Source organism: Notechis scutatus, chromosome 1, assembly GCF_049901735.1.
Source record: "Notechis scutatus isolate UNSWTSFEM ecotype Mainland chromosome 1, rNotScu1.2, whole genome shotgun sequence".
NCBI classification, from domain to species: Eukaryota; Metazoa; Chordata; class Lepidosauria; order Squamata; family Elapidae; genus Notechis; species Notechis scutatus.
The window spans coordinates 301,736,553-301,748,693 of NC_142009.1; the positions used below are offsets into that span (position 1 = coordinate 301,736,553).

Sequence of the window (12,141 nt, forward strand, 5' to 3'; positions counted from 1 at the left end):
TAAATCAAACCTTAGAAGAACTGACTGTTATTACAATCTTAGATTCACTTTGTGTAAATATCAAGAGAAGGTCAGGCACACAGCTTCAGAATGGAAGTACAGTTAAAGTGGAACATAGAGTTATAAATAGAACTGGATTTTAAGCTAAAATAAAGGGAAGTATATACACATATACATTCCCTTAGTGAATAAACATGGCTGTCTATGGTCTTTGCTTAGCAAATATCATTTGTTTTCAGATGTGGTTAAGAGGAATTTTTAATTAAAGCTTTGTTGCTGAATTTTAAGAAATATTTGGAAAGCTTGTCTAGTTAGCAGTAGTCAAAGCAGAGCAAGGAAAACAAGAAATATAATTATATGACAAACACTTTTACTAAAAGTGTGTGATTGAAGTTCTACTCATTTAAAAAGGATTACAGTACAAACTGGTTTTAAGAGTTAAGATTCAGCCCTGACATGATTTTCACCTGCAAAAATAGCCAGTATCTTGACACTGTGTACACTTGACCTAAATAAAGAGAAATGTTCAAAGGACATTTACTACAAACTGACCATTTTTCTGACCATTTTTCATTCATAAAGATTAAGGAATACTGCAGAGAAAACAGATGCAAAACAACTGTAGGGATTATCATCATCATCAATCATTATTGTCCATTTATAACTCACCTCAGTCACTATTATGTATCATAGGGCAAGATTTAAGGCGATAGTTTATAAAAAACATAAAAAATAAAACTGATAAAAATGTCATAAGAAAACAATTTTAGATTAAAAACACATAAACGGACCTCATAAGGAAAATAAGAGTTGATCAAATAAAGTAAGATGTTGGGCCCATTTCTGAGGATTTAAGAGAAACAGTGATGAGAAACGTTTAAAAGAAGGAATTCCACAAGTGTGGGGCCTCCAAAAAATGGCCTTCCCTATTGCTCACCAACTTGATCCTCAAATAGTCCTTTGTCATGTTTTTGAACGTGACATTTATGTGAAGTAAGTCTGGTCCAACTCTGGTTTGAAGGAAAATAACAATAAGAAAATATATTGGATCATACTAGATAAGGGCTAATTGTGATTGCTAAAAACCAATACTGACTCAATGACAGATAATCAGTCAATGCACTAGCTAGTAGATCAAAACAAAGAACAGAAGTAATTCTAATCAGAAAAAATTGTTTGTTGAATGGGGGGAGCATATCTATCCAGCGGTGGGATTCTACCGGTTCGGACCAGTTCTATAGAACTGGTCGTTATGATTCTGTGCAGTTCGGAGAACCGGCAAATCATGCCCCTGGATGGCCCCGCCCCTCTCTGCCTGCCCCTCCCCTCCCCGCCCAGTCAGCCCTTATCATGCATGTGCAACATTGCACGCATGCCCGACATCATTGATTGCGTTCAGTCACTCATTAAGGTATTTCTTTTTCCCCTCTCCCGATGATCAGCTGTTCCTATGATCAGCTGTGCCAGGATTCCCCTCGCTTATTTACTGTTTCGCCCAGGAGGCTTCCCTGAGGCCCAGGAAGGCAAAAAATGGAGGGAGGGGGACACAGCCCTGGGCCCCAGTGAAGCTTCCTGGGAGCAAAAACACCCTCCCAGGAGGCTCCTATGAGGCATAGGAGGCCCCAAAACAGAGCATGGGGGGGTGCTACAAGTCCCCCCATGCTCAGTTTTTCTTCCTTCCTGAGCCCCAGGGAAAACCTTCTGGGAGCAAAAACACCCTCCCAGGAGGCTCCTCTGAGGTGTAGGAGGCCCCAAAACAGCGCAGGGGGTGCTGCATGCCCCCCCCTGCTCAGCTTTTTTCCTTCCTGGGCCCCAGGGAAGCCCCCCCCCCAGGAGGCTTCCCTGAGGCCCAGAAGGCCCAAAAAATGGGGCAGGGGTTGCTGCAAAAAGAAAGACACACCCACACAGTCACATGGCCGTGTCCACCTAGCTACACCCACCAAGCCATGCCCACCTAACCATGCCCACAAAACCGGTTGTTACAAAATTTGAATCCCACCCCTGTATCTATCCCCAATGGCTGATTTAAATTCTTTAAAATAACATGCATTACCTTATTGTAAATGTTTCCACATGACTAAGTCTGGTCCTTAAACTAGTTAACTGCCGATAGAATTTTAATCCAAGCCTAAAACCAGCCCAAATATGTGTAAAAACTTTCCTAATAAACAAAACAGAATGGAAATCTTTCAGTGGCCAAAGTCTTAAAAAATATGGTAAGTATTTGATTTTTGTATGTTTTAGTATACATATAGTCCTCAATTCATGATCACAATTGAGCCAAAAATTTATGTTGCTATGTGAGACATTTGTTAAACGAGTTTTGCCTCATTTTACAGACTTTCTTTCCACCGTTGTTAAGTGAATCATTTCTGTGGTTAAATTAGTAACACAGTTGTTAAGAGAATCTGGCTTCCCCATTAGAAGTTCACAGAAATTAATCACATGGCCCCGGGACACTACAACCATCATAAATATGAGTCAGTTGCCGAGCATCTGAATTGTTATCACGTGACCATGGGGATGCTGGAACAGTTGTAAGTGTGAAAAATGGTCATTGGCTCCTTTTTTCAGTCCCATTGTAACTTTGAATAGTCATTAAATGAATGGTTGTTAAGTGGACTACCTTCATAAATTAATGTATTATATGTTTCAATTTTTTCCCATAGAAAATCAGAAAGAGAATGTATTTCCTTCTTAGTAGCTTTCTAAAAATATTGGACCCTGCAACTTCTAAGCCACAAAATAGGGGTTCAATATATGCCTGCAGGCTGTGGATCAACCAGTACAGAAAAAGTAATTGTGAATACCTGTAACTTTTTCTCCTGTTTTCTACAACTCTTGCTGCACCATAGGATGTTAGGGATGCCTCATTGGAAAAAGTTCAGAGAAACTTATCTTTACCCTTTAGATTGTCTTTTATCTTAGTCTACAACAATTCAACATTTAGTGTGAACATCTGCAGCCCACAGTGGCTTTATACATGTTTGAAATTTCTCATTCCCCAGTTTAAGTACATCGGCTTTTCCCATAGATATTCATACGTAACATTTTGGGGGATGGGCCTAGAAGTCAACAGTCTTGGGAGTAAAATAGAATCATAACTTTTCTATGATTATTATTATTAATAACTTTCCTCTTTACCTCTTTTCCATTCCAAAATACCACTTTCTAACACTGCATTTCAGAAACTTTTTTTATAACCAATGGTAAAATTTGACCTAAGTACAGTCTTAATTGCCTCAATCACTTACTATTAAAATCATTTTGAAGGAATCAGATTTTCCTATCACCTTCTTGTTTTGAAAAACTGACATTTATTTGTTTGCCCTATATCTACGCTGTGAAGTTAAAATTAGCACAAGTGTCTGGACGAAATGTCAGATGACGCTAAAAAATATCTGTTGCACAACATACCATCAAATGTGTAGCATTTAAATCAGTTAAAAATAACACCACACTTAACAAACATGGCAGGCTCCTGGATTATATCTAATGATGCGATAAACAAACTCAATAACAGAAATCAACTCAAACTGGAAAGATGGATCATGAAAATCAACAACAAACAAACTATTAGAAACATATAAATGTATAAAACTGATGGCAGAAAAAAACATAGTGGTCCATCAAATCTGTCCTTTAAGTTATTTGGGTATTTTTTGTTTTCTTTTTAATGAAATCATTATTTTTAAATTTTATTTTTATTTTATTTATGTTGGATGATGGGCATATATTTATATTAATGAGATAAATTCTCATCTGGCTGATGTTTTTTAAAACATATTAACAAGAAGTTCATACAATTTAAAGCAATTTTAAATGAAAAAAATTCTCTTTCAACTAATACTAACAGAAGGAAAATAATAACTATGCTAAAATGAGTGGGAGAGAAGGTAAATTGAAGCTTTGAATCAGAAGCTGTTAAATAAGAGTCATCAATTCTGTATGTTTAAATAGCTTCCAAACAGAAAAGCACATCGGGAATTTTGAACAACTGACCATTGATACAATATAAGAGAGAGAACTTTCAATCTATTTCTGCTGATGCAATAATAGGAAAACAATTCTCAAACTAAATATATCCAGGTTCCTTTACCTTCAAAAGTTAAATGGCCCATGCTCTGGGATAAGGCTTTCATAATGGTAGCATCTCTGATGATTTGATAAATAGAACCTGTCACATAAGCAATATTAAATCAGAGTGCCTTCTCTGAACTGGATTCCTCTGGGAAAGGCTATAAACCTGAAAGGGCCAGGGTCCAATGCTTTCCAATTGTCAAGAAATTGGAGGAGAGGAAATTGGGTGGAAGGCTATATTAGTCTAAAACAGCTTTTCTACCCAAGGATAACTTATAGTGTTTAAAGTTTAGTTTAGTTTAGTTTAGTTTAGTTTAGTTTAGTTTAGTTTAGTTTAGTTTAGTTTACTTTACTTTACTTTACTTTACTTTACTTTACTTTACTTTACTTTACTTTACTTTACTTTACTTTACTTGTCATTGCACCTCGTACAATGAAATTAAATGCCATTTTCAGTGTACATTATAACTATAAAAATACAACATAAACATACATCCTTCGCATTCTATTCAATTGAATTGAAAACCCTTAATGTGACTGGTTTAAATACTTAAACTGAAGCCTGTTAGGCTAGGATCTGAAGAATGACCAGGAGTGGTTAATTTACTAGGAACAAAGCAGATAGTTTGGTTAGGATAATGAGCTGTGGTGGCGCAGTGGCTACTTCTGCAGCCTGCTGGCAGCCTGAAATTTGGCAGTTCAAATCTCATCAGGCTCAAAGTTGACCCAGTCTTCCATCCTTCCAGGTGGGTAAAATGAGGGCCCAGATTGTTGAGGGAAATACGCTGACTCTGTAAACCGCTTAGAGAGGGCTGTAAATCACCGTAAAGTGGTATATAAGTCTAAGTGCTATTGCTATCTATGAAAATGGATTTAAAGGGTAATAATCTAAGCAAGTTTGATTTCAGCAAATGCTCACTGAACCATCTTTTATTTCAAAAGGGAAAATGTGTTCAAGAAAAAGGAAAATAACATAGTATAAATTACCCATCACTAATTTTGAGGATAATTCTGGGAGTTGGAGTCCATCAATCTTAAAGCTGCTGAAATTGAGAAGCACAGAGATAGAGGGTAAGAAATGGGTGATTCCAAACAGCTATGCCAAATAAACTTTGGGTAATAAAACTTTTGGATACAAAACTTCTTTCGAAAGACCAACGATCAAATAATCCATAGAATGGTGAACAGAGTCTGAAATGATTTGTTCCAATCATCCTGCAAAACAACCCCAAATAAACAGAATGTTTCACTGTCATTATATTTCACATTCAAAATGTTATGCCCCCTAACTAATATCCCTTTAGGCCAACCTTATTTTAACACTGTTGGCCAAGATAAAGTACTTTACAAACGCTGTAGAAAATGTTACAGGGTCTCCAGGGTTGAGTGAATGACATTCTATAACCTTTGGCTGCTGTTCTCTGTGCTTTATCTCCTGAAGAAGCTTTTTCATTCTGTTTAATGATAGGGCTTAACCTGGGAATCAAGGGGTACAATTTCTCAAGTTATTTCCCAAGTTACTTTAAGACAACACTGCTTAAGATGACAGCATACTATGTGTTTTGCCAATGTGCAGATTGAAAATGATTTCTATTTTTTATTTCTATTTTATTTATTAAATTTGATTGCCACCCATCTTGCCACAAGGCCTTTATATGGTCCTTTGAAATACTAGTGGTGAATCTGGAACTTTCTGAAAACAACAAATATACTTTAACTATTGAGCTGTAATATTGCAAGAGATGACCAGGCTGAGCCCAAAGGAAGGGTCAATTGTGTCATCAGTCATGAGTCCCTTCACACCCACAAGAGATCTAAGTCCAGCCCACCTTGAATTCCTTATGTATCGCCAAATTGCTTTGACCATTAGTACTTCAGATTCTTGTAGGGAGCTTAAGCTTGCAATAAATCTTGTTAGCCATTTGAACTACCTGGATCTCCTGATTTCCCTGGCGCTTGATAGATATTTTCCCTAATTCTGTCTAAAGACTAAGCACAAATTGGCCTGGAAGAGAGATCTTTGGGATGATCTCTTGAGTGATTTAGTATCTGCTTAAATTGTGTCTAGATGTGGTCCAGATTTTTTTTCAGCAAACAGAATATATTGTCCCCTGGCATTTCAGGACTTCATCCACAAGGTGTGCTGGGGTTGTTTGGTGAACATAGAAGCCATTGAATGCATGTAGGATTATCAGATCTGGGCTACTAAAATCCTTATGAATATTAGATGGCAGCAAATGATGAATATGGAAAACTATCCAGTGGTTGCTGGGATTTGCTGGGAAGCCAGATCTGGTACTGCTGAGCCCAGAACCCAGAATATACCTCCTACTGAACTTTATTTATCAATTTTGCAGCATGAGTTTGTTCTTCAAGCTTACAATTCTCTATCTTTATTTCAAGGGAAAAACTATTCTAATGACAATAAGAGATAATGTTCACACATATGTTATGTAAATAGAAAGGAATTCGAGGAGAAAGGGCGAGGGCTTTTTTTGGAAGAGGGTTATGTCTAGTTGGGAAATACAGGTAAAATCAATTATTTATGTGATTTACTTGCAGCCTCAATCCAAACACACTCTAATAATCTATGGTGCATCTTTTAGAGAATGCTGAATGCCAAAAATAAGGTGGAAAACTTATGTCAGTGAAATATCTAGTCATCATCCTCACAAATATTGATGGATTGTAGTTTGTGTAGTAAGATTATACACTTTCCTAGAGGATAATTCTGTTGAGTGATATCATTAAAATAGCATGCTGATGCAGAATCATTTCCCAAAGAAGTTTGTCTGATACTAATTTTAGCACTAGCTAAAGCCTTTTTTTAAAAAAAGTCATCAAGGCATTTAAATCACCACTGATTTATGCATATAGAATTTGATTCCGAGTCCGTAAGCGATGCTTTATTTTCACAATGGACCCTTTGTCAAGTAACCTTTCTGTTGCTAAATGTTAATAGTTTTGATTTTTAAAGTTATGACTGCATCTTGACTTTTAATGCTGTATTTCATTTCTTGTATTGTAAGCTGTCCAAGAAATGTGTTGATGGATGGCATATAATATATTAGCAGGAATAATGGCATAGCTGTGACAGCAAAATGGATTTTTCCCCATGTATTGAGATATTGGAATGTTGAAGACCAACATCAAAGAATAGCCTCGTCCCTCTGAGTCAAGTTGTGAATTTCTAGGGACGTCTAGCTGGCCACTGTGAGAAGCAGAGTGCTTTATTAGGTACAATAAAACTAAATTTAACATACACCTAATGACAAAGAAAATGTCTGAGTAAATAGAGTACGGATGTATATATGTTTGTATGATGGGTCATTATAGATGCTTCCCAAGCAATAGACCAGTGTGGTGTGTGTGTGCGTGTGTGTGTGTGTGTGTGTGTGTGTGTGTGTGTGTAAATATACATATTAACAAAACTAATGGAATAAATTACATATACATTTAATTAACAGCCCTAAAACTATGTGATAAAATCGAATAAGTACCCTCCTCTATCAGCCCTTATTCTGCATCTCTTCCTACTGTATTGATCACCTACTACTAACAATGGATGGGGGATGGGATTGTTCCCCTTAGCTCCTGCTACCTCAGGAGTTATAAAGATGCAGCTCAGTTCTTTGCTTGCATTCTTGCAGCACCATGCTATCTGTAGTACAGCTATTCAGAAAGGAATTATACAACTAACTTTGCTTAATGATCAGTTTAAACAAGGAGAGTCTGGTGTAATCTTGTGAACTGATTTTCCCTGTAGTTAAGGCTGCTTAAGAATGAAGCAAAGAGATGTCATGGAGATGGAGGTGCCATTGTGATGCTTCATGCCATTCCTACACACTGCTGGAGTATGTCATGATCATTGCTGTCAGTGACCCAAACCTTCTTTAGAGGTTTCAAATTTGGGATGCTGAGAAACATGCGGTAAGGATGCTTTCCCCCCCCTCCCCTCAAAAAACAGTGTGAGATATTACTTGTAAAGTTTAGATAACTTAGATAGTTGGCCAACTGGATGAAAATTATAGAAACTGAGTATCATCTATGGAGAGCACTAAACTAGGGAAGATTGATTTAAATCCTCTGTGACAGGGGTCTCCAACTCTCTGGTCCGTGGACCAGCACTGGGCCGTGGCATGCCAGAAACCGGGCTGCGTAAACAAGCGAAGCCCCATTTGTGGGAGGCAGGCAGCATGCGAAACCATGCCCCGTCCGATTCTACAGAAAAAAATTCTCTCTACGGAACTGGTCCCTGATGCCCAAAAGGTTGGGGGCTGATCAGTGGTGGGATTCAACATTTTTACCACCAGTTCTGTGGGTGTGGCTTGGTGGGTGTGGCTTGGTGGGCTTGGCAGGAGAAGATTACTGCAAAATCCCCATTCCCTCCCCACTCCTGAGGGAAGGTTACTGCAAAATCCCATGTCCTTCCTACCCCACTAACCTGCTTTCCAGCTCCGTTCTCCTGTGCAGGGCAACAAAAGAAGACCCAGCCAATCAGCTGGGACTCGGGAGGCAGAGAATAGATGGGGGCAGGGCCAGTCAGAGATGGTATTTTCCAGTTCTCCGAACTACTCAAAATTTCTGCTACCTGTTCTCCAAAACTGGTCAGAACTTGCTGAATACCACCTCTGGGACTATATCTTTTATATGATATTCTTTTTCAAAACTATTTTCTTGTAAAGCATATCAAACAAAGACTGGATCTTAGAACAAAGGAAGTTCTTGTGCTAGAGTTCTTCAGTTCATGGCCAGTGCAGTAGCTGGGATGCCCTGCATGTTCAGTAGCAAAATTGAGAAGACAACAGCGGTGCTTAAAAAGACCGCAAATATGGTCAACCAGGAATGTTGCTGACACTAAAATTAGCAAATGGAAGACTATTCAAATCCTCTCTCTTACACAGAGCGCTCAGGCACAAAGTGAAGACTTGGATGATATGGTTTCTACACCAAGCAACAGTGTCCAAATCTCTTCTATTACACAAAATGTTGATCTAAGCATTTTCTTGATGTGTGGATTTTACGTTCCCAAATCCTTAGCACTAACTAACTATTCTGGATGGGGAATCCTGGGAATCTAAGTCCATACTTCTAAAAGGCATCCCGTTTGGGAAAGGCTGACCTAGGGCTAGAGCAAGGAAGCCATAGTGCTGTCAGGTAATAAGCCTTAGAAAGAAAAGCTAATGGCTCAGCCAGGAGATGGATAGGTGATGACAGGACCTGGGTTGCATAGCCACACTTGGATTCCATTTCTAGGTCACACAAGAATGACAGAATGTTGAGAGCTGCCTTTTACATAGAGATAACTTCTAGAAGTTAATAAGAGTTGTGACAATAATTCTATTTTTACGTTTTACAGGGAAGAAGACAGTGAACATGTCATTCATGTTACCATTCCGGTTTGTTGCTATTTTTTAAATTCCACATTATCTTCAATAATATTCCCAGATTAAATACACAGTGGAGCTACCTGTCAGTCCTTCAAGATAGTCCAGACATGAAGCACAAACTATGAGTACTAACAGTATGTTTATTGTAAGATACAGCAACAATCTTGCAAGTCTCCTTTAATTTTCATGTTCCAGAAAACTAGAGAGAGTCCCATCTGAAATGCTTCCTCTGTCCCATTTCTTGTCCTATGGGCTTAAATAGTTCCTGCATGATGGTTGTCTAATATTCCTTCTGTCTTCCAAGGTCATTCCCACATACCATTACAGTAGCTCTATTTCTTTTTAGGAATGTGAAAAGTTGGTAGAAAGTTCACGATGCCAGCTTACTCAGTATTACAGGTGGTCCTCATTTAATGACCCTTCTATCACTGAATGAGTGGTACTTATTAACAAATCTATCCTCCCTCCTTCTCTCCTCCTCCTCCTCCTCCTCCTCCTCCTCCTCCTCCTCCTCCTCCTCCTCCTCCTCCTCCTCCTCCTCCTCTCTTCTTCTTCTTCTTCTTCTTCTTCTTCTTCTTCTTCTTCTTCTTCTTCTTCTTCTTCTTCTTCTTCTTCTTCTTCTTCTTCTTCTTCTTCTTCTTCTTCTTCTTCTTCTTCTTCTTCTTCTTTTCTCTCTCTCTCTCTCTCTCTCTCTCTCCCTCTCTCTCTCTCTCTCTCTCTCTCTCTCTCTCTTGTGAACTACCCCTCTCCCTCAGTCTATTTATGGCTCTCACAGTGTTCTCACATCACATGATCTTCCCTTTCAGCTTCCCACAAGCAATGTCAATGGGAAAGCCATCAGGAAGTTGGAAGTCATGGTTACGTGTGGTCCTTGCTTAATGATGGCAAGTAGGACTTCTGTAACTGCTGTCACTAAGTGGTGTAGGCTATACCGTATTATGACTGCATTGTTTAATGACAGAATTTCTGGTTCCAATTAGCATTGTTAAAGGAAGACTACCTGCCTTCCTGGCATCTGTGTGTGAATGAAATGGATCAGACAATTCCAATAGATTGAATTTTGTTTTATTCTTTGGAGAAACATGCCTCTGTAAGATGATGCATGTTATCTAGGAAAATTGTCCATAGTCCACAGTTCCTGATAAAATTCACTTGAGTGCATCTTACTTTTCCAAAGATGAAAAATTCCAAAGCAAAAAGTAACCTAGGTTTGGTTTCTTTGGTAATTTTACTATGTATTTACAATGATACATAAGAACAAGGAGTGAACAAATGCAAGTTATATATGAAGAGCAAAATACAAGGACAAGTAGATGAATTTGTATACTTTGATAGACTGTTTACTAAAGATGGGAAATGAATAAATTTCCAAGCTATGCAAAATGTTGATAAAGACTGGGCATAAAGATGTGGACATAAACTGTTTCAACTCCTTCCCTCAAAACGACGCTATAGAGCACTACACACCAGAACAATCAGACACAAGAACAGTTTTTTCCTGAAAGCCATCACTCTGCTAAACAAATAATTCCCTCAACACTGTTCAACTATTTACAAAGTGTACACTACTATTACTGTTAATCTTCTCATCACTCCTTATCACCCATCCTCTCCCACTTGTGATTGTAGGACTGTAACTTTGTTGCTTGTATCCTTACGATTTATATTGACTGTTTCCTAGTGTGATTTGATTGTTGATTGTACCCTATGACTATCATTAAGTGTTGTATGTTATGATTCTTGATTCTTAATGAATGTACCTTTTCTTTATGTATACTGAGAGTATTTACACCAAGACAAATTCCTTGTCTCTTCAATCACACTTGGCCAATAAAGTATTCTATTCTCTATAAAGTATTCTATTACATGGTCTGTTTTAGGGATGAGTGGGTTGGTTTTTTTTAAGGAAAAATGTCTCTTTCTAAAACCATACAGGCAGGGAATGGATTATATTATTCACCAAATTAGAACATAGAATAACAGAACTGGAAGGGACCTTGGAGGTCTTCTAGTCAAACCTCCTGCTTGAGCAGGAGACCCTATACTATTTCAGACAGGTGGTTGTCCAATCTCTTCTTTAAAATCTCCAGTGGTGGAGCACCCACAATTTCTGAAGGCAAGCTATTCCACTGGTTGGCTGTTTCAACCATTAGGAAATCTCTCTTTACAATTATATTGTGACTTTCCCTTTTTCTACCTTCCCTTTCCTGTACAATGAGCACTCCAGCACTGCTTGGTCATTAGAAGGAGATACTACAGGTGAAACTCAAAAAATTAGAATATCATGCAAAAATTCATTTATTTCAGTAATGCAACTTAAAAGGTGAACCTAATATATGAGATAGACTCATTACATGCAAAGCAAGATAGTTCAAGTTGTGATTTGTCATAATTGTGATGATTATGGTTTACAGCTCATGAAAACCCCAAATCCACAATCTCAGAAAATTAGAAGATTACATGCAATCAATAAAACAAGCATTGTACATAGAACAATATCGGACCTCTGAAAAGTATAAGGATGCATATGTACTCAGTACATATTGGCCCCCTTTTGCAGCAATTACTGCCTCAATGCAGCGTGGCATGGAAGCTATCAGCCTGTGGCACTGCTGACGTGTTATGGAAGACCAGGATGCTTCAATAGCGGCCTTCAGCTCTTCTGCATTGT

General features: G+C 38.2%; 1 protein-coding gene across 1 annotated transcript in view; it reads left to right on the plus strand.

Moving 5' to 3' along the window:
* The first annotated feature begins 8,005 nt into the window (after positions 1 to 8,005).
* The window catches only part of CCDC197 (coiled-coil domain containing 197), a 30,296-nt gene continuing 26,160 nt past the window's right edge, over positions 8,006 to 12,141 (plus strand). The window contains exons 1-2 of the mRNA XM_087950059.1: positions 8,006 to 8,010; positions 9,440 to 9,479. Of these exons, the coding sequence (XP_087806185.1) occupies positions 8,006 to 8,010; positions 9,440 to 9,479 (45 nt within the window). The remainder of the gene's footprint in view (positions 8,011 to 9,439; positions 9,480 to 12,141) is intronic.